Source organism: Clavelina lepadiformis, chromosome 1 (genome assembly GCF_947623445.1).
Source record: "Clavelina lepadiformis chromosome 1, kaClaLepa1.1, whole genome shotgun sequence".
NCBI lineage: Eukaryota > Metazoa > Chordata > Ascidiacea > Aplousobranchia > Clavelinidae > Clavelina > Clavelina lepadiformis.
The window spans coordinates 2,481,405-2,501,872 of NC_135240.1; the positions used below are offsets into that span (position 1 = coordinate 2,481,405).

The 20,468-nt window shown below is 38.2% G+C and overlaps 1 protein-coding gene and 1 long non-coding RNA gene across 2 annotated transcripts; one reads left to right on the plus strand and one right to left on the minus strand.

Moving 5' to 3' along the window:
* Positions 1 to 2,670: 2,670 nt before the first annotated feature.
* Positions 2,671 to 3,693, minus strand: LOC143468700 (uncharacterized). The gene is made up of 6 exons (XR_013119018.1): positions 3,568 to 3,693; positions 3,413 to 3,495; positions 3,186 to 3,317; positions 3,026 to 3,095; positions 2,913 to 2,945; positions 2,671 to 2,808 (listed from the first exon to the last, which is right to left on the minus strand). It is a non-coding gene; the product is annotated as an uncharacterized LOC143468700 (long non-coding RNA).
* A 13,699-nt stretch (positions 3,694 to 17,392) lies between these two features.
* On the plus strand, positions 17,393 to 20,468 carry LOC143462597 (uncharacterized). Its single transcript, XM_076960855.1, has 2 exons — positions 17,393 to 18,023; positions 19,534 to 20,468. The coding sequence occupies exons 1-2, from the start codon at positions 17,393 to 17,395 to the stop codon at positions 20,466 to 20,468; spliced, it is 1,566 nt and encodes a 521-aa protein (XP_076816970.1).

Consider the following 20,468-nt stretch of genomic DNA (forward strand, 5'->3'; position numbering starts at 1 on the left):
GACATACCGGCCGACTGATATTATTCTCAAACGTAAACAAGGCGAGAATTGTAACGTTTTATCTTTAAGTTTTGAGCAAGGCAAAGTCAAACATGAGGCTGTATTCGCGCAAGCATGCAACCGAAATCAATAGATCGATTTCGAAATCAGATTTGCGTTTCTTCTCATGCACTGTTAAGTCAAAGAGCAGAGGAAAATCGAATTAAAAATACAAGCTTTTGCAAAGTTTTGACGCAGACGCAAAGTTTTTTAGCAAAAAGAGCTTTAATAGTGTTTATGACGGCGCAATGTTAGCAACGTTGTTGGCTACTAACGAGAAATAATTTCTTTTGCGCTAGAAATATGAGACACACCGTGTTTTGTGAGTTTTTATTTGAGTCTTGCAATATATTTTGATTTGGTAAAAATTTTAAAAAGAGCGTAAAGTTTTAAGTAGACGTTTTTCGCGTAGCCAATTACGGCGGCCATTTTGTTAGTTGAAAACGCGACCAAATATGTCAACATGAACAAGTCATGAATAAAGGCTGATATTTGCTATAGCCTATAGTCGATCTTTCTTATATGTCTGTGCGCTTTAAATTTGGGATTTTCTGAATTTTTTTTCTTTTTGCAGGGTCTGGCTTCGGGAAGCACATTTCGAAAAACAGCCGCCTAGTAAGTTGCGTAAAAGGAACTTCTTTCACTTCATTGTGACGTTCCATGATCTAAATTGGCAACTTGTGGACATAGAAAATAGCGCATTTGTTGGTTTTGTGGAAAATGAAACGGTAGTTTTCTTATTACTTTTAATTTAAGAAAAACAACTCAAAAACGTACAGTTATTTTGATTTTATCATTTTTATTATTTTTCGGTTAAAATTTTGAGTCTACTTCCTTAGCTTATATATATCAGCGTGTACCAAGTGAACGATTAAAAGAAAAGCTTATTATCGTCGTCCTCTGCTGTATTTCTATTTCGCAAAAGTAATTTTTTTTACTTAAAGTATTTTACAATATTCCAATATTTTTAGGAAGTTCCCGGCCAGAAAAAAAAACAATGGAGTGCATTACAAATTACAACTTGTATATCAGAACGGTGAGATATTTGATTATTTGTTCATTTTTGCATTAGTTTGCGGCCGCAATTAGTAAACAAAAAAACGCTTTACAAGGTCCCAGAAGAAACGAAAGTCCGCTTTCGAGCAAGTGCGATCCATGTCTTGATTGGATGCCACCTAAAATTACTGATGTCGCCCACCTATCGATCGCGAGACCTCCTATGACTCTTTTCTCAAGATTACTCGACACAAGTCTTCACACTTGCTCTCTGCACACCGTACGCTGCCAATACGTGATAACACTTTCTTGACAGTCTCTGAATTTCCGAGAAATATAAACAGTGATGTTCGTACGTACAAATTTTGATCAATTTCGCTGCTAATAGCTTGTTAATCTCTGGCATGAACAGAATATGCAGTTAAGCAGCATGGTAATGTAAGTTTTATTTCACTCTGTAAACGTTTTTGGCGGCCATGCTTTATTCAAATCTTTAGCTGCTCTTCTCTGCAACCGCTTGTCCTCCGCTCCTGGAATTATTATCTTTTGGTTTGCATTTAAAATTAAAATATTATTTGTAATATAAATGCTATGGAGAAATGCCCACGTAGAACTAATTAATAATTATGTATGTATGCGCTTATATACAGTGGTGGCTGGAGGAGTCAAGTCGCTCGAGGAGCTTATATACAGTGAAGCAAAAGCGAGGTATGGCGTGACTTGATTTTGTGGCCCCAAAATTACGGGAGATGTAATGATGTAATCTTTCCAAGGGGTTCTGGGGGTATGGCGCCCCGAAAAAAATTGACTTTACGCGCATTCTAACATGCACACTTTTATTTCAAAAAACAATTTACCCCGTGCGTTTCTTCCCAGTTTTTCGCTTTCTGAACGGCTTGTCTTGTCTTACTGTTTGACTCCGAGATAATTGTTTTTGACTCCGTTGCGTTTACTGCCTCAATAATGTTTCTTCAAATCAACACCAACTTCATAAAGTCTATTTGTTATATTGTCCGAATAAGTCGTCACATCGAAACCAATTAATCACCATTCCACATTTGAATAGAACTCAATACTCAATAGAACTCACTTGAACTCAATACTGAATAAGCCAAAACGTAAAACAGATCCAAAACTAAAAACTGAGAGAAGTACTAGCAAGTCCTGAAGGGACAAGCCCTTGCAGAGCCTCGCCAGCCCGAGCAGCCAGGACGATTTGAACCAAGCTTAACCTTTTATATCATACACGTCTGCCAATCAGCTAACGCCATGTTATTATTACACTGCTACCATAAAACCACGTATTGCATACATTCTACGTCATCTAAACATTTCATCAAGTACACTCAAACTTTACGCCGTGAAAACAATGCTACTTGAAATACTTGTATCTGCGTCCAATATGTCGGTTTAGAATTTCTTGTTTGAATAACTGCTTAACGACGATAAACACGTCTGTTTAAACATTTAATTAATTCCAGCTGAAGAAAATACAAAGAATCATGCAAATGCCAATTTGTATAATATTATTGCAATTATTAAATTATCACGAACGCTGTATGGCATTGCAAAAACGAGTAGTTAAAAAAAAAATCAAAGTTACGCATAAGTGTAAAATACTCGCAAACGCCACAAAGCAAGACACAAAACAAAAAAGGAAAACGGGTATAGAATCAGGACAAATTATTTTAAACGTAAATTCTCAGACGTTTCCGAACAAAATTTACGTTGTTTAATCCCAGTCATCCTCATCGTCTCCAAATCCAGAAGGTTCTGCATATATTATAGAATTAATATATTACAGACAAGTGTATATGTTACTGGAGATTGTATCTATTAAAAAGTGCCATATTTCTTCACTTAGATGAAAAATTTACCATTGTTTTGTGCCGCTGAACGTCCATCAAATCCTGCAATAACACATCAATTTACAACTGTCTTATATTTCTCCAAGTTTAATTGTAATTGACGCAGCAGAAGTCACACTTACCGCCGCCATCGTTGTAATCATAGTCACCCGTTGATCGTGAGCCGAAGTCATCATTGCCGCCACCAAAGCCCTAGCAAACATTGAAGTTCAAGATAAATTGAAAACGCAAATAAACAGCAAAAATAATTACAAACGGATAGAAAGTGACAACCAACTTTACCTGGTTTTGTTTTGCTCGGCGTCCTCCGCGACGAGCATCACGTCCACCGAATTCACCTCTATCTGCACCAAAACTAGAGCCAACTGCCGATTCCGCACAACTCTCCAGCCAGGGCGGCACGTCTTGCACTGCCTGTGTTTGAGAAACTGGTTATTGCACGCGCCTACCAAACAACTAGTTACTTTAATACATGATGTGAGATTATCATTTCATCAATAGGCACTAACCTCTGACAAAACCTTTACAAGTGATCTTGCTAACTGGGCATCCTTAGTGTTGTCATAGAAAGAATGATGCTGATCATATGATGCTGAAAAGTTTCACGGTAGTTGTTGTGTGAAATGAAGAATTGGTTTCTGGTTTTGTAATGAGTCAAAATTACCTTTAAACCAGTGGTTCCCAATGTTTTTTTAGTCGCGGACCCCTTTTAATAAATTTTCAAGCCTGCGGACCCGTACCTAAAATTTGCCAAGAATTCAATCAGAAAATGTCTTGTTATTTAATGTATAACCTACTATTGAGGGATATTTACTGAAATATCGGATATACTTGAGAGCTGCTGCAAATTTCAATGAAATAGTGTCTTAAAATATTTATGATTCTCTTCTTTCGTTGTACAAACAATAGAGAAATAAAGTAGCCTACATGCAACCAAGAAACTCACGGACCCCAGGTTGGGAACCACTGCTTTAAACCCTTTTGAACTTGTTTTTACTTGTTTCCTCACAGAAGTAACCGCGTTTCTCACGCTCCCAGGAGAATTCACTAGTTGCAGCCGGACCCACAATCTCCATGGCAACCTGGCCGACTTGAGGGCGCTAGTTGCCGCTAACCAGAAGTTAAGTGTCTTTGTGACGCCACAACTGTATCAATCACAGACATTTCAACGAAGCTTTCTGTTTAGAGTATCCACCTGGTCCAGAAGCTCATATCGAGAAGCGCGACAACCGATTTCGAGAGTACATCCCCTATGGTGATAAAGAAGTTGAACGCGCCGAGAGCGATCCGCAAGTCTGCCATCATCTACTGCCTCAGGTGCATGGTGGGCTACGACGTCCCACTTAACCAGGGCTGCCTCGCCCCTATCCACCTCCAAATACCCAAGTGGTCCCTACTCGACCCCGACTATCAGATATCCGGTCGTCCTCAAGAACTTCCAGCTTCTCTCGGGCACTGGCAGAGACGGGGTTTTGAGGAAGATTCTCTTTTGAAACAATTTAACGCTGTCAGTGTCGTTTATTAAACTCTGTTCTAGCAACTGTTTTGATTTTTTAAAGTTACTGAATTTTTTCAAAACTTTACGTTTTTAAGCCACATTTTGAATTTTTGATGCACTCGTAGACAATATTTTTTGTGTCACTCGCAAAATAACCGCGGTGTAGTTTCAAACCTATTCAAACCTTGTCACGTGCATCAGCCTCAGCACTGCTTCTACAAGTTTTAATTTTGAAACAATTTTGCGAGATAATTCACTGAAATCGAAATGCAGCTTATTCCAACACCAGCCAGACACAAAATCCAGCTCCATGCGACCTGATGCGTGTTGTTGAAGCTTCCCGACTACTTTTGAGTGACCTTGCAGCCCAGCATTGGAGAGATCGCATTCTCGTCCTTACTCCACATACAAGCCTGATGCGGAGAAATGCGGTTATTGATCTGCGGCTATTTATAAATACAGACATAAACTAAATAACATGTTCACCTGACTCTACAGCTACCACCGGAAACATCTAACGCAAATTAAAGGTTTCTGACTTGAAATAATAAAAAATTGGCTGGGCGGCCATTTATCAAAGACAACTAAAGCATGTGCAAAGAAACCATGACCTCAAAAATGGTACACGGTTGGACAAACGCATACAATTAACAAATTATACGAGTCAATAGAAGAGAAAACTTTGGCAGGGAGGAATTATAACAGAAATTCGAGTGAAAGAAGAAATTAATAAATAGTGAACAATCATTAAAACCGCAGCGGGTGACGGCAAAAGCAACGATCCAGGACGTTATCAATTTTAAAGTGGCTATTGTAGTGCTTTACTTTAATTTTAATGGTAGCGATTTGAGGACTGACCCAACATAAAAAAATAAGGCGCCGCCTACAGCAAAATCGGGAAATGTTTCCGCTGTGCTATCTGAAGTTAAGTTTTAAAACTCGTTCTTTTGATAAACGACCAGAACTCAGAGTCATATATTGAACATGATTCATTTGATTTCATCCAATTTATAACATTATGTGGCGTCATGCAGCTGTATGGGAAAAAAGTTAAGCCCAAGATCTCGCGATCGGTCGATCTCGCGGTTAGGCTTAATTAGATATCGTGATGATTTAGAATTTCTAATTTTCTATGAGGAATGAACATTTTACCGCTATGGCTATACCATAAAATGAGTCGTATTTCTTTGACTTCGACTTTAATGATTAATGATTGGAATTGACGTGGATAACATTGTGAGAATCTAACTCTTTTTAAGGTTTTTAAGTGGGTTTAATTTTTATGTTAAAACCATTCGATTGCAATAACTCTACTACCTAAATGTCTACTTCTAAAAATTTCGTATACGTTTGACATCTCAAGGTCCGCTATACAAAAAACCTCTGGTTTATCGAAATGAAACCATGGCCAACATATACTGCAAATCTGCAATGATTCGTTTATTTTATCTTAAAGTCTATCGAAACAAGCGACATTGCAGGCACAACAAAAACGCTTTGTATCAATTATTACGTCATTATGTCAACAATTAAACATTTTGTGGCAAATTTAACTTTCGGGGTGATGAAATGGTTAGGACTTTTCTGTTGCAAATTGCAGATAGCACAGTAATTCATTTTTAATTTGCTTCAAAGTATCTCATAACTAAAAAAAACACTTGTATGCTACAAACCCCATTACAACGTTCTATCCAAAACGTGTTCAGAAGGGAATTTTCCACGGGTTCTGGCACTAAAATATAAAAATCCGTCGGTTTGGCGACTGCGACATATTTACAACCATCTTTAGGGATTAATGAGTTTTCCTTCGCTAGTTTCTTGTTGGCGACATTGAACCCAACTACAGCACGCAAAAGACAATTAGGCGTTTAATACCCGGAAATGCACTCAGTGTCGCAAAATGAAAATTACAGTAATGATGTTTAACGCACGATCAATTTGCAGGTTGGTGCCAAACACAATTAGCAAACATAAATTGAAGACAAAGAACTAAACTCGGCCCGGTTTCACACTTTCTCCTGCAAAAGAGCAGAGGGAACCTCCTAATGCAAGTGGCACAACAGCAGCTTTAAAATATATCTCATTTCAGAGCGGCCAGAAATTCACGCCCAACATCAACCACTCGACAGGCCAACGTGAAAGCAACCCTGGCATTTAGCCAACGTCCTCTCATCCTATATCGCGATCAAAACGGCCACAGTCAATACGGCCAACTCATTTCAGACAGCATTGTTTTACCAGGAGTACATCTGCTAGAATCGTATCGACCAGTAGGAAGTTTTGTCTTCCGAGTTCTGGGACACACTGTCCCTGTATCACAACTACACCTTGTCGCAGGAACATGTGCAGGTGCACTAACTCAACTTACTTTTGTCGCTTATACACGTCAACTACAAAGGCACCCGATTGCGAGAAAATCCTCTACGAGCTACCTGACTCTGACTCGTTTACTGATTTTAAATCGTTGTTCAGCTCTTTGTCTGAAGCCAACCTTCTCAAGGAACAAATGCGACATGTCATGACAAGCCTTACTGCTACTGATGAAACTATGATCAACGGATCCTACGTCGCAGATACATTCGCGAATGCCGCAAAACAAACGTTACTCCTCGCACTGTCGCAATTTACGAATCCATTTCTATCGGCCCTGATATTCATCCTGTAACTACGTCACATGCGCATTGGACCGGAAAATCTCTTACTTTTTTAATATGACTCACTGTCTGCATTGTTCGGGTTAACCATTGTGACATGTATTCCTTTGGGAAATAATATAAGCCGCCAGCTATCTTATTATGACCTAAAACCTACTACTTGTCTCTTAGCTAATGAACATTTCACTGAAAGCTAGAAGACTGCGAACATAAAAGATAAATGGCTTAACAATGGTAACATTGTTTCCCAAAGATATGATAAGAATAAACAGTGCACTTCCGTGTTTATGCGCAAAACGGACAAAGCTTTTAAAAGGGAAAAACGAACCCAACTATAAAATCATTGATTTCAAGTTTTTGATTGGAAGAATAGCATGCCGAATACAATAAAGGTTTAAAATGAAAGTTATTGAAAGTTGTAGTTCACCGGGAAAAACTTCATAACACGGTCAGAGACAAAACACATGCTCTTTATACTCTATGGAGAAGCACCTTCCGTGAGAATGTTGCTTTTATTGTTCACAAGGTTCAAAGCGACGAAGTTTCATAACAGATCTTGCTAACTGCCTCATTTTGCCCCACATGATGACAAGACAGAAAATTCCTCAACTCCACAGAGCCGCAAGAGAGGCTATGGTGAGATGCGGCTTAGCTTTTCCAAGTACATCCCTGCAAACAGGAAACACGTTGCAGAAGTGGAAGCAGTGTTCTCAATTGCGACGTCTGGTGATGACCACTTAAGAAATTTAGCACGAATTCGTTTATTAACTGGTGGAGTAAGATTCTGTGGACCTACTGCACTTATTAAATCGCGCATTAAATCTTTCGAAGATAGAACATGAAGTGTCAGATCAGCCAACAAAAACTCTAAATGATCCTCAGTCCTCACGTTTATCAAAGTTTTTCAAGATTTCATTGATTATTATGTCGTAACAGTTATGAGCATACGCAGAAGGTAAACAAAGTAGCCCCAGGTCTGTCGCCGGAATTGCCTCTACCGCTAACAAGTGACGATTAGTTTTTGAAGTGATTTGATAAAGGGAAAATATATGTTCAAGGTGGGAAATCCACGCTTCGGGATTGAATTTACATGATTTACATGAAATACAAAATATTTACAAGAATTAATCCTATTTACACATACTATCTCGATAAACATTGACATTTAATCGCTATAAAATACACATAGTTCGTTGCCATATCTCAAACAATACTGCACCACAAAGCCTATGCATATAAAGGAATACACTTCATTGCTTTTTTTTCACTAATACATAAACATTTTAACGCAACTAAAGGATATAGGTTCTTTTAGATTTTAGAATATTAAACAGCAATTAACATAATTATTCATCCAATATGTTTCTAAACGGTCTGTTTGAAAAGCGTTTTTTATTCGTCATTTTGTACAAGACGTACTTTGTTGTTGTTCCATAACAGTGGTTGCGATTTACCACGGCAAACCAATGAAAACCGCCGACATTGGCTGTTATAATTTTGCAGGCAGGCTAAAACAGCTTCTGTTGCGTTCTTTAGCAGTTTTCTTCTGTTTCGTTCTTTAGCAAGAAACCATCTACTCGACACGAAGAAGAAGACGAAAGAAAGGAGCAAAGTTGAGCGAAAAGTTGATTCATAATGGGGTACAGGAAAACGTACTGATCTAAAACGTTATGAACTTTAAGGTGGTGAATTTAGAACTGATGAAATTCGATAAATACCCTTGCTAAATTTGCCATTTGCTAAATAGGATTAACAAATTGCTACTGAATGTAAACATTTGCTAAATAGGGTTAACATCATGCGCATGTGGCTACTCATTGTAACCATTTGCTAAATAGGGTTAACATGTTACTACTCATGGTAACCTTTAGCTATTTTACAAACGGCTACTGACTTTAAACGTTTGCTAAATAGGGTTAACAAATAGCTACTGCCTTTAACTTTTCAAATATCAAACGGCATTTAAAATGTTATCCATAACCTACCTACCTATCCCGACCTTATCAATGCCAAGTTTGTCTCATGCATAACATGCGTTTGTGGCATATTAGCCTGTGACTGTGTTGACTGACGTTTTACCAAATGCCTTTTGTAAAATTAGGTGAAAAGTTAAACAAAGCTTTCGAGTTGTGTCAGTTGTATTAGGCTTTGCATTATTCCCTTTCTAGGGCACCTTTCTTAGTTTCTTTAGTTCTAAACTCACCATGGTATGATTGATAACGTTTTTGATCGTTAGGTCTGTAACCCACAGTGAATTAACTTAACGCCCTATTTGTCTCATTTATTTTCTAAAATTTATGGTTTTATCAAACCTAGCAACCTATTTCTAGACATTGGTTTATTGGTCGTCATTTTTTCCCCGCAGTTTATTGTCAAATAGGACCTGGGGCATCTATTTTTACCACAAGACGCGCGAAAACGATCGGTCGCGTGTTTGGTGGGAAAATTCGACAGAAATCTGGAAACGCGCGAAGGGGAAACCTTCGCGGACCCATAATGCAGCCGTTGCCCATTCGGATGTTTTCATTGATTTTGTATCTTCGCTTCCATTCTGGAAACAGTATAAAGGTAACTATTGACTTGTTACTTTCCAACTGCAATGAGGTCGTGAGGTCGTCACAAGTCGCCAACTCCATTGTGCGGCATCACGAATGACAGACCACAAAGAAGTCACAAAGAAGACGCGAATTTTGCTGTTATATTGACCGTGGAATCGCGGCGCATCGCACTGTATTTGAACTCTTACGTAATATCGCGCATCCTGGTACTCGCGCCGCAATCAAGCTCATTGAGGAACGTTTTCTTGACAATACAGCAAGTCGAGTTGTATCAGTTGTATAAGGCTTTGCATCATTAACTTTCTAGGGCGCATATCTTTGTTTTTTCAGTTCTAAACTCCCCATTGTATAATTTATAACGTTTTCCATCAAAGCGTCTTCTCTATCCCACGGTCAATTAACATCACGCTCCATTTCGCTCATTTCTTTTGTATTTGCCAATATTAGGTCATTTTTTTCTAATTTCGTGTAGTGTGTTGTAAAATGGGAACTGACTATATAACGCATCCCTTTTTGCTGGAAGACTGAAAGAACATTTACATGTACTGCTGTTCAGTTTGCCAGACAGCTTAAGGGACACACTTGGCTTGGACCAAATGTTTTACAGTTTTTTAACTATTTTCAGGTTAGCCATAGTCGTTGATCAGATAGAGCTCAAAAACAGTTAGAGTACAGTATAATGTTTCCCAAATCGCTAAAAAGTGGCCAAAGAAAATGTATAAATTAATTTGTACAGGTGATATCAGTAAACAAATTAACGACATTGAATATGAACCAAATGACTGACATCGAGATGGTTGACTTTGTGACATCAGGTATTGTACATTAGCTTGTGTAAATGTGTGCGCAATTATGTAACCAGTTATGTGAATGAAATAAATTGCTATTCTTTTCTAGGGGAAGAGAATTGTGCGGGAAAGAACCGCAAAGAAGAGGACCAAAAGCAGTCTGACCTCCGTTTGAGGAAACATCGTGTTGGTTGCATTTATCGATAAAATAATAAAGACAATGTCAATTTTACTGGCAAAAATAAATCTTACCGGTTTAAACCTATCTCTGCATTAGGAACAAGAAGGTGATGAAAATGAAAAGGAAAAAATTTACGACGATGATAGCGTCGTGGGTACGGGGAATAGACCAGCCGGATCAAAACAAACCACATTGGAATCTTCTGAAGTAAGACGGCTTCCGACACACGTTTTTATTTTGATAGTCTTCAAGTTGTTACCACTAATTCTTACGAGTATTTCCGCGCAAATTGATTCCATAGGTTTAGACTTGGTAACTTGACCTGAAGTAATTTGTTATATACATCTCAGCGGGTAAAATAACATACCTCAATTTCAATCAAACAAAACGGCAGCAATTGTTTCTGCTGGATACGAACACGTCATTGTGATTAACGTAACCAAATGTATCTCGCAACTTATACGGGTATCAAATTTAACGAAGTAACTATTACCAAATGTATCTCGCAGCGTATACGGGTATCAAATTGCACGAAGTAAGTATTACCAAATGTATCTCGCAACGTATACGGGTATCAAATTGCACGAAGTAAGTATTACCAAATGTATCTCGCAGCGTATACGGGTATCAAATTGCACGAAGTAAGTATTACCAAATGTATCTCGCAACTTATACGGGTGACAAATTGCACGATGTAAGTATTACCAAATGTATCTCGCAACTTATACGGGTGACAAATTGCACGATGTAACAATTACCAAATGTATCGCGCAGCGTATACGGCTATCGCAACAAAATTGCAACAAAAAATCTTCATCGGACCTAGGTTAGCGCGCTAACTATAATCTTACACGATTCGACGTTGGGCCTGCCAAAAATCACTAACACACAGCGTTTTTACGCGTTTGAGAAAAGGCTTAATTTTGTCAAATTTGAAAAAGCAAACACAATATTTTACTGCAATAAAACGCTTTCAGCACTTGACGCAGATGAGTCGAAATTCAAAAAATAGACTAGTCTGGCTTCATCTTGCGGTTCTTTACCTAAAACACTTTTTTAATCCAAATTATTGCAATACGTTTCTTTACTATCCAAAAAATTAAAATTGCAAAAGTTAAACGCTGTGCAATACAATAGCCTTTTGCGAGTTGCCCAGTTTAATTTCTAACTTGGAGTAGTGATTTACAAGTTATTCTGAAAATGTCTACAAAATGCATAACCATTTTCCAAAAACCATACTTTTTTGCAATTTGATAGCCATATACATTGCGAGTTACATTTTGTAATAGTTACTTCGTGCAATTTTCACTCGTATAAGTTGCGAGATACATTTGGTAATTTTTACTTTGTGCAATTTGATATCCGTATACGTTGCGAAATACATTTGGTAATTTTTACTTTGTGCAATTTGTCTAACCCTATTGTCTAAGCCATTTTCTAACCCTATTTAGAAAAAGGTTAAACTCAGTAGCAACATGTTAACCCTATTTAGCAAATGGTTACATACAGTAGCCATTTTTAACCCTATTTAGCAAATGGTTTCACTCAGTAGGAATTTGTTAACTCTATTTAGCAAATGGTTAAAGTTAGTAGCCATTTGTAAAATGTCAAAAGGTTACCAGGAGTAGCCACATGTTAACCCTATTTAGCAAATGGTTTGACTCAGTAGGAATTTTTTAACTCTATTTAGCAAATGGTTAAAGTCAGTAGCCATTTGTTAACCCTATTTAGCAAACAGTATAGTCAGTAGCCATTTGTAAAATAGCGAAAGGTTACCATGAGTAGCCACATGTTAACCCTATTTAGCAAATGGTTTCATTCAGTAGCAATTTGTTAACTCTATATAGCAAATGGTTAAAGGCAGGCAACCCTATTTAGCAAACGTTTAAAGTCAGTAACCATTTGTAAAATAGCTAAAGGTTACCATAAGTAGTAACATGTTAACCCTATTTAGCAAATAGTTACAGTGAGTAGCCAAATATCGAGCCATCAACTTACTGTATGTCGTCACCTTCGAGTGCCGTCAACGATAAAAGTAAAATTAAATGAATAACAAAACTTTTCGTAACAATACAGTGTGTCATTGACTATGCCCTATAGGCTAGGCTATACTTGGTTATTTAGAAATTAATATCTGCCATTTGTCATAAAGTCCTTTTTGCTAACCATAAATAAAAATAAGCAAAACGTATATCTTAAAGACTTAAACCGACAAAGACACACACTGTTGTGGTACGACAAAGTATTAGTGAAACAAAATAAAATGCATACTCCTTGTTAACCTGACACATGAGGTGTTGAGGGCACAGAGCGAGGCGCGAATGACGCAATTCTCGAATGCAACCAACATGGACCCGGTTGGTTTGTTTAGATTTAGCGAAAGAGCCCTCTTGTAACAAACAACAATTGTGACATCACAGACCTCTATTACCAAAATTTATTTTAATGACATAGGAAAGCCCCAGCACATCTGCATCACTCTCTAGAAAAAGGAAAAAGAAAAGCAATTCCAGAGATTTTAATGTCGTGGTAAATAGCATTCTAAGCATTTTAGTTTAAACTTTTAATACTGTCACGTCATTCTTGGGAAAGAGTTTTCCAGTTAGTAATTGCCAATTTATGAACTTGCTTTTTCAGAACACTGCAATTATCGTTGGTATATTTGAAAACTTGCTCTAAATAACTTTGTGTAAAAATTCCTTTTAGTACGTTACCATGCAGGTCACTTCCAAGAAACTGTTTCCAGCTTTAACGGAATGTAATTTTCATTGCAAACGTACTGTTTTTCTCGTTCACATTCACACTCACATGCGTTGAAATTTTCATGCCTTTTTTGTCGTATATTTCCGCCACGTCGCATCATGTTTTACAAGCTCGAACTTCTGCGCGAGAAGTGCGCAGACATAACGTTTTAGACATCAAAAATCTATGAGTACGACAGGTTGCTTTGCTCAATCCAACAGGGCAGGGCTTTGTTTTACCAAACCAAAAGTAATATAATAGGAAGCAATACAACAAGCTAGGCTAAAAGCAGAAAAGCATTTTTTAACAAGTTTAACATTTCTCCTTGCAATTGCTATTATTTTCCTTTAAACGCAAATTAATTGTCATGTTGACTTGGCTTTCACGTGGAACTCTTTTTCGCTTTAAGGACAATAAATAAGCATTAAGCGTTCGATTGCCGCCATCGATATTCTAAAATGCAGAATCTCCTATCGAAACGCAAAAAATCGTTTGCCCCTACTGGGCGACAGAAATCAACTTATTTTTTCTCGTTATACAGGGACACTACGAAACCAAAAAATAAAAATTTTTGGAAGTAACTTCCGTATAGATATTGGCGATTTGGCGACAGCATAACAAATAAAATTTGCAAGAAAGAACTGTAGCGGTGCGATCCCGACAGAAGTTTGCATTCGATTGTCAAAGCATAATTTTCACTGAAAACAATACGTACATATCAAAATTTGGTGGTGATGCTGACGTTTTAAAAGTTTAAATGATAGACCTCATGCTGTCACTGAAAAGTCTCTTGAGGTAGTCCTTATGCCGAAAAGTCACATAAACATATAGTTGTGATAAAAATATTAGCAAGAAAACGCAAACTAAAGAGGACATTAGGACATTTTTAGTATCCTTGGAGGACAATTCATTTTTTTAGAAAAGAGGCCCTAAGTAACACTAATAGAAGGCTAGGCCTACAAAACTCGCACCTTTGCTTTAATAATTAGCCTTTTTACATGTGCGGTTCAGTTGCAATCTTTCTGGTGCACGTTTGAACTTAACAGACCCCAACTTCGAATTTAACTCAACATGCGAGGAATGTGGGCATGTAAAACCGCCTAGGGCTGGAACGGCATTGAATAAACGCGTGGTCGGCGATCAAAAAGGTACGTAGGGCTGGATGGGCAATTGGTTGAAAAACCCTTTTTAATTCGGCATTTCAGTAAGTTTCATAAATACGGTAATGTTTTGGAAATAAATACAACGTCTCACCTATACGTTTTGTCAAAAGTATAAACAACTAACTCGAAATGCGGAAAAAGTCGACATTTCGTTATATTTGAGCGTCCTCGGAGGACCATTTAATTTTATGAAAAAAAAGACTAATGGTAGGCCTATTATAATTAATTATAATTATAAACTAATGAACTTTGCAATATTGTGATCTCTTTAGTCAAGCGGAAAGGCCACAGACAGTCCGGCCCTTTGAAATGAATTGGAGGACTTAAATTGAGTCGAAATGTCCAAATGCTAAAACGAAACAAAAGCTGGTTAAGACCTCCCACAGTCAAAAGCAATAAATCAAACCATCGTTCTGATTATTTTCATTTCTCACAACTATTGATCATCAAATAAAAGTCATAATAAATGTAATTTTATGCAATGACTTAACCGGAGCATAAACAACCCCATTGTGTACATGTTTCGGCTTTTTGAAGATAAGCGGAGTTTCGTGTTTGATATATCAGCTAAACTAGCCGACAAAAGAGAAGTTCAGTTGGAATCTTTCTGGCGCATTCAGAGGTCATATGGTAGGCCTATTATAATTAATTATAATTATAAACTAATAAACTTTAGTCAAGCGGAAAAGCTTCCCGCAGAGAGTTAGCAAGGTTTGTAAATTGTCAAGTTCCACGCTGGCCAACGCGACTGCGACGTCTGGTGGTGACCTCTTAAAAAAATTAGCACGAATTCGTTTATTAACTGACGGAGTAAGATTCAAGACAAAGAAAAGCGATTACACAGTTCAAATGAGGAACGTCCTGACGTGTCAGAAATGTTTTAGTTGTCAAAATTAACCCATAGTACGTCGAGTAACTAAAACTTTCAGGCTAATTTTAGTGCTGGTTTTGCAACCGTGCATGTGCTTTTTTCTTGCTTCTCGAATGGATAGTAAACTTGTTGTTACCTTTTTGTTAAATGGGGGTTTGTTTGATAGTCAGTAAATTGTCCAGGGAGCGTAATCGAAAAAAAGTTTGGGAAACACTGGTCTATCGTAACAAAAATTGGTACCGACGTTTCCCGCGCAACAGCGCCGATTTTGTTAACTTTAACGTCTTCACCTGTAAAAATAAAGATTTCGTGACAAGTTTAACTTTCCGAGTCAGGGTTGAGACATTGTTGTTGCCAACTGTCAGTTGTAATGTGTATTGCAGCTGTATTTTAGTAGACCACTGCATTCACAGGGTTTAGTGAAGCCTGGAGTGATGTTGCCTGAGCTAAATTAAGTTCAAGTTACAACCTGTATTTCGTAGATAAATGAAAATAAAGAGCAGATTACTGCTTAAGTTAAATTTGTGTATAGGTATGGCCCTTTCTGTGCGTCATTCCGTTGAACCTGATATACAGAGCGAATACTAGCTTTAATTTCTGTAATTAAACATGATCAATATAAGTTTAAGTTGTCAAACGGTAAAAAGGGACTCTACTACTGTACAGTATTAACCTACGGAAGTGAGGTTCGTAACTTCGAAGTTCGAACTCTCGTGATGTAGCAGGCTAAAAAATCTATGAAATGGTTCATCTTTTTGTCAATGGACTTATTTTGAAAAAGAATTATTTTTGCCGATTAGGATTGCTATTGTTTTATATACGATTAGCTCAACTTTAACTATGTTGCAAATTGTGTAATGAGCTAATAAATGATATTATAAAACATATGAAACGAAATGAAATGAAACAGTTACCGTTTTTCTCTTTTCTTTTACGGCAAACAATTCCAGTGCCCCAAAGTATACTTAGAACCAAAGCCACAAAGGGAGGGAAGGCTTTTCAACGCGTTTGGTGACGTCACGATGTGACGGCATTGCATTTAAAACTGCAAGTTGTCAATTTTAATACGCAGAAACGAAAAAAATCAACACTAGAAAAGCATTTTGTAATTTTTAAATGCAGATTTAGATTAGAAAGTTACTGTAGAGTGTAGACAGTGTAGAGACTATCAGTATAGCGTTTTCAAACTGAAGTCAAAATTTAAACGTTTCAGTGTGCAGCGTATGTATTGTACCGAATCTAGTTTTTCGAGCAAGTATATTTCTGAAATATGGTTATGTTGTAATAATACGCATTAAAGTTGCAGTTGGATGTACTTTAGTTCCATTAAAAGCCTTGTTTGTGGTTTGGAAGCAGTCAAGTAGGTTTGCAGCGTTAATAGAAATATGTTACATAGTGACAGTAAACTGGGTAAATGGGTTATGTTAAAAAACTCATGGATGTTCATAAATTTTGTATGCATTATGAGAAAATCTCATCATCCGAGATGAATGTGAAGTTTTATGTTGAAAAAGGAGACAAAATGAATAAGGATCCCACATGATCTACCTCGCTCCTTCTAAGCTGTCTTTCAAGCCATCCTTTCCGCTTTATAAAACAGTATTTTGGAGGGCACATTCATTCAATGTAAGAAACACCCTGCTGGCACTTATTCTTTTCCCGGGCCGAAGACCAGTTGGTGTTAACACGGCTCCTTGCAGAATTATTCACAGCAATCATCTGCTTGCAAAAATCGCAGAAGAGTTTTTCTGCTTTAACCAGCCAATTTATCGACGAACACCTAATCTAATGTCACACTCGGTCTCAGTTCCACTTAGTCAACATCACTCACCAGAAGATATTTAAGGCAAAGTTAGACTTTCAGAAGATGCGAGTTTTAGATGTGCTAGACTGCAGCGGAGCAGTGATCAGACGAAGTACGTAAAGAACTTATTCTTTTTTGCTTTTATAGCCAGTTTGGTCTGTTAAGTTAAGATCTTGTTTGGATTTGTAAAAATAAATTTTGCTTGGTTGGCCGGTTTAAATTGCATAATGATGAATTGGAGCGCGAACTTCCAGCAAGATCATGTCATGTCAGAGTTTCATGCTCTTCAACCATTTTTTTACCACAATGATGAAGATCTGCTTCATTTCTGCAATTCTGGATCTTGCCTAAGTGAAGAACCCTTCGACAAATTTAGATTGGAAACTTCGACAACACTGCGGTCTCCCGAGCACGAAATTCCCGGTGATATCAGTGAAATACCCGACGATGTTACTTCTTCGTTTTTAAACACTTCCAGTCGTTTGATCGACGCAATGCTTACGAACTTCGTTCCCAATGAATATGTCAATGATGCAATACATTCAAATGATCCTTTACCAAAACTAAAAGTTACTTCCGAAAATTCTTATGATCAAGCTACTTTTGAAAATTTTCAACTCATTAAAGACTGTATGTGGAGTGGTTTAGGACGCAAGCCGCATTCTCAAGTACCCCGGTTAAATATCAGTTCTTCGCCGGATTCGTCCACTTTCTCTCCGGGAAGCGGCTGTATCAACCCCCGATCTGTATTTTCAATTGCAACTGCACTCCAGACGGTAAAGACGGAACGGAAGAACTTTCCAGTTACCCATAATCACATTGTGAATCCCGTAGCTGGCATGGAAACGCCAAGCGACTCCGGTATGTCAATTAAAACTATTTTATGCAATCTTTAAAACTGCATTACAGCAAATATGTCTTAGCATTCGTGTTATACTGAGGGTTGCATGTGTATTTGGATAATGATTTCAATGAACTTGTAAAAAATTGTTCTAAACTTGTAATAAACTTCTGTTCCGCAAACGATGAAGGAAGGCTTATAATGCGCTAATCAACTTGAGTTTAATACTGTAAAATGTCAAGCTAATTGCTATACTTCGATTGCACTTGCGTTTAATCGTTTTTCAAATTCCATAGCCCTTGACATCTGCAGCTGCAGTATAACACACATTTTAACATTTTATTTAGACGTACTATTACTGTACCTTAGTTCTTAATTTAATAAATCGGCAGAAGTTAACCGCGACAACTGGCAAAATGCGCTCTTGCAAAAGCCCTCCCGCAGCCCAAAATTGTGTGCATTTTTTCAGGATAATTTTAATTGGCAGTTTCTTCCGCCGGCCATTTATCGGGTTTCCGCGTACACCACTACCAAATCCCACCGAAATCTCTGGGCGACGCCTCGACCAAAATCCGTCCACATAATACGTCGGAATAAGATGAAGTAATTTATTGATTAACTGGACTTGCAACCAGTCTCCTGCTTAGCTGTCACCTCTTGTTCTTTCATAAAGTTCCACTTAAGCAATCGCCAGTCTTTTATTTTCTATCCCTGAGAGTAACGGATTACACCGGCGCCGAACGGACAAATCCGCCCTGGATTTTTCTAACAAATAATTACCTAAGCAGCCTGTTCGACGTTTCGCACGAATATAGAGCATACTTGTAATATCGTAATATAATAGTAATATAAAGTAATATATAATATATAATACTCGCATACTTGCGCTGTACGCTTGTTAGGTTTATGCATATCGTTTCACCGATGGGTTGGGGACACGTGCAGACACGACACCAGGTTTCGCGTACACCAGTAACAAATACCACCGAAATATCTGTGCGACGCCTCGACCAAAATCCGTCCACATAACACGTATACTACCAGTCGGAATAAGATAATGTAATTTATTGATTAACTGGACTTGCAACCGTGTAATGCCCCGCTTGCCATAAGGTGTCCAACTAACCCTGGCGCACTCGGTGTTCTAGTTTGCGGAAGACAAGAAATACAACACCATAATGAATGCGATAAAGATTTTATGTATTTATACCTGTGCGGTCTAAAGTGAAGTCGATTGACTTGCACTGTCACTTCGTAGGTGCAGCGCTCTAAACTTTTAACGGTCCACACTAGCACCATAACAACCAACGGCAAACTATGATAATTCGCAAGGAATAAACAAGTGTTAACTGTCAACATGACCGAGTGAAAATATCGGTCTTGTGGTCAGCATTGCAGTCGCTTGAACTTCCTTAACAGCGAATTTAGCGCACATTTACCAATTGTTGTGCGCTGCTATACGTATTAGTTGCGGTAAAATTTTAATGAGGACATTACACTTTTTAACTTTTTCATTTTTTCAAATTACAGAGCAAGAAATCGACGTAGTCACGGTGGAAAATACCCCAAAATCGACACCGAACATCCCTACGACCCACGGCGTTTTCTTTCTAGGACAGAAACTATGGCCTGAACGATCGTGTGAGAGGCAGTTAGAGCTTTTTACGACCAACCTAATCCAGACGCAATCGCTAAAGAAGAACGATGAAACATTGAAACCAAGGTGGACAAGCCCGGCAGAGAAGAACATTGTAAAAGATGAGATTCCTGCCAATAACGTCGCTCATCTCATTAAATTAGCAGCTCCTTCTAGCCTAATGAGCATCACGACATCCGGGAGCAAAAAAGAGAACACGACTCCAAACGGAGCTAAAGCTGTCACAGTTGGAGCAAAGAGAAGATGCCTTTCACTGGAAGGGGTTTCCATGGTAAACAACACTGGAATCAAACAAAATCGCGAAGTGATCAAACCTGAACTGGGAGATGTTAAATTGCTTGAGATTATTCAGTTGACGAAGGGCAGTAACTCCTCGTTTATCGAGAAGAGGAAAGCTTCAGAGAAGATAAGTAAATCGAAGATTGCTTCTGTTCTCGCCGCCCATGAGACTCCAACCAGTAGTCCGGGAATATTAAATGGCGACGCCCCATCTCCGAAGAAGAGAGCCTTGAGTGGAGAGTCGAGTACGTCCTCTGCCACAGGTGAAAAGACAAACAGAGCAGTTCAAAACTTCAAAGAGAAGAAGAGGAGAGAAAGATTGCGCACTTCCGTCCTCGGGCTACAGAATAGCGTACCTCACCTCATGCACCAAGAACGGGCTACCAAAGTCGTCATCTTGAACATGGCTCGCCAGCACATCCTCAATTTACAGGGAGAGGCAGCAAATAACCAGTTGGAGAAAGTGACGGAGCAACAGAGACAGTTAGCATTACAGCAACGTTGCCGAGAGTTGTTACATGGTATGTAG

Bases quoted from the DNA above. Each gene is read 5' to 3' on its own strand.
- LOC143462597 (XM_076960855.1), top strand. From the start codon at position 17,393: ATGAATTGGAGCGCGAACTTCCAGCAAGATCATGTCATGTCAGAGTTT. The intron at 18,024-19,533 runs GTATGTCAATTA...TTCAAATTACAG, and splicing joins GGAAACGCCAAGCGACTCCG to AGCAAGAAATCGACGTAGTC.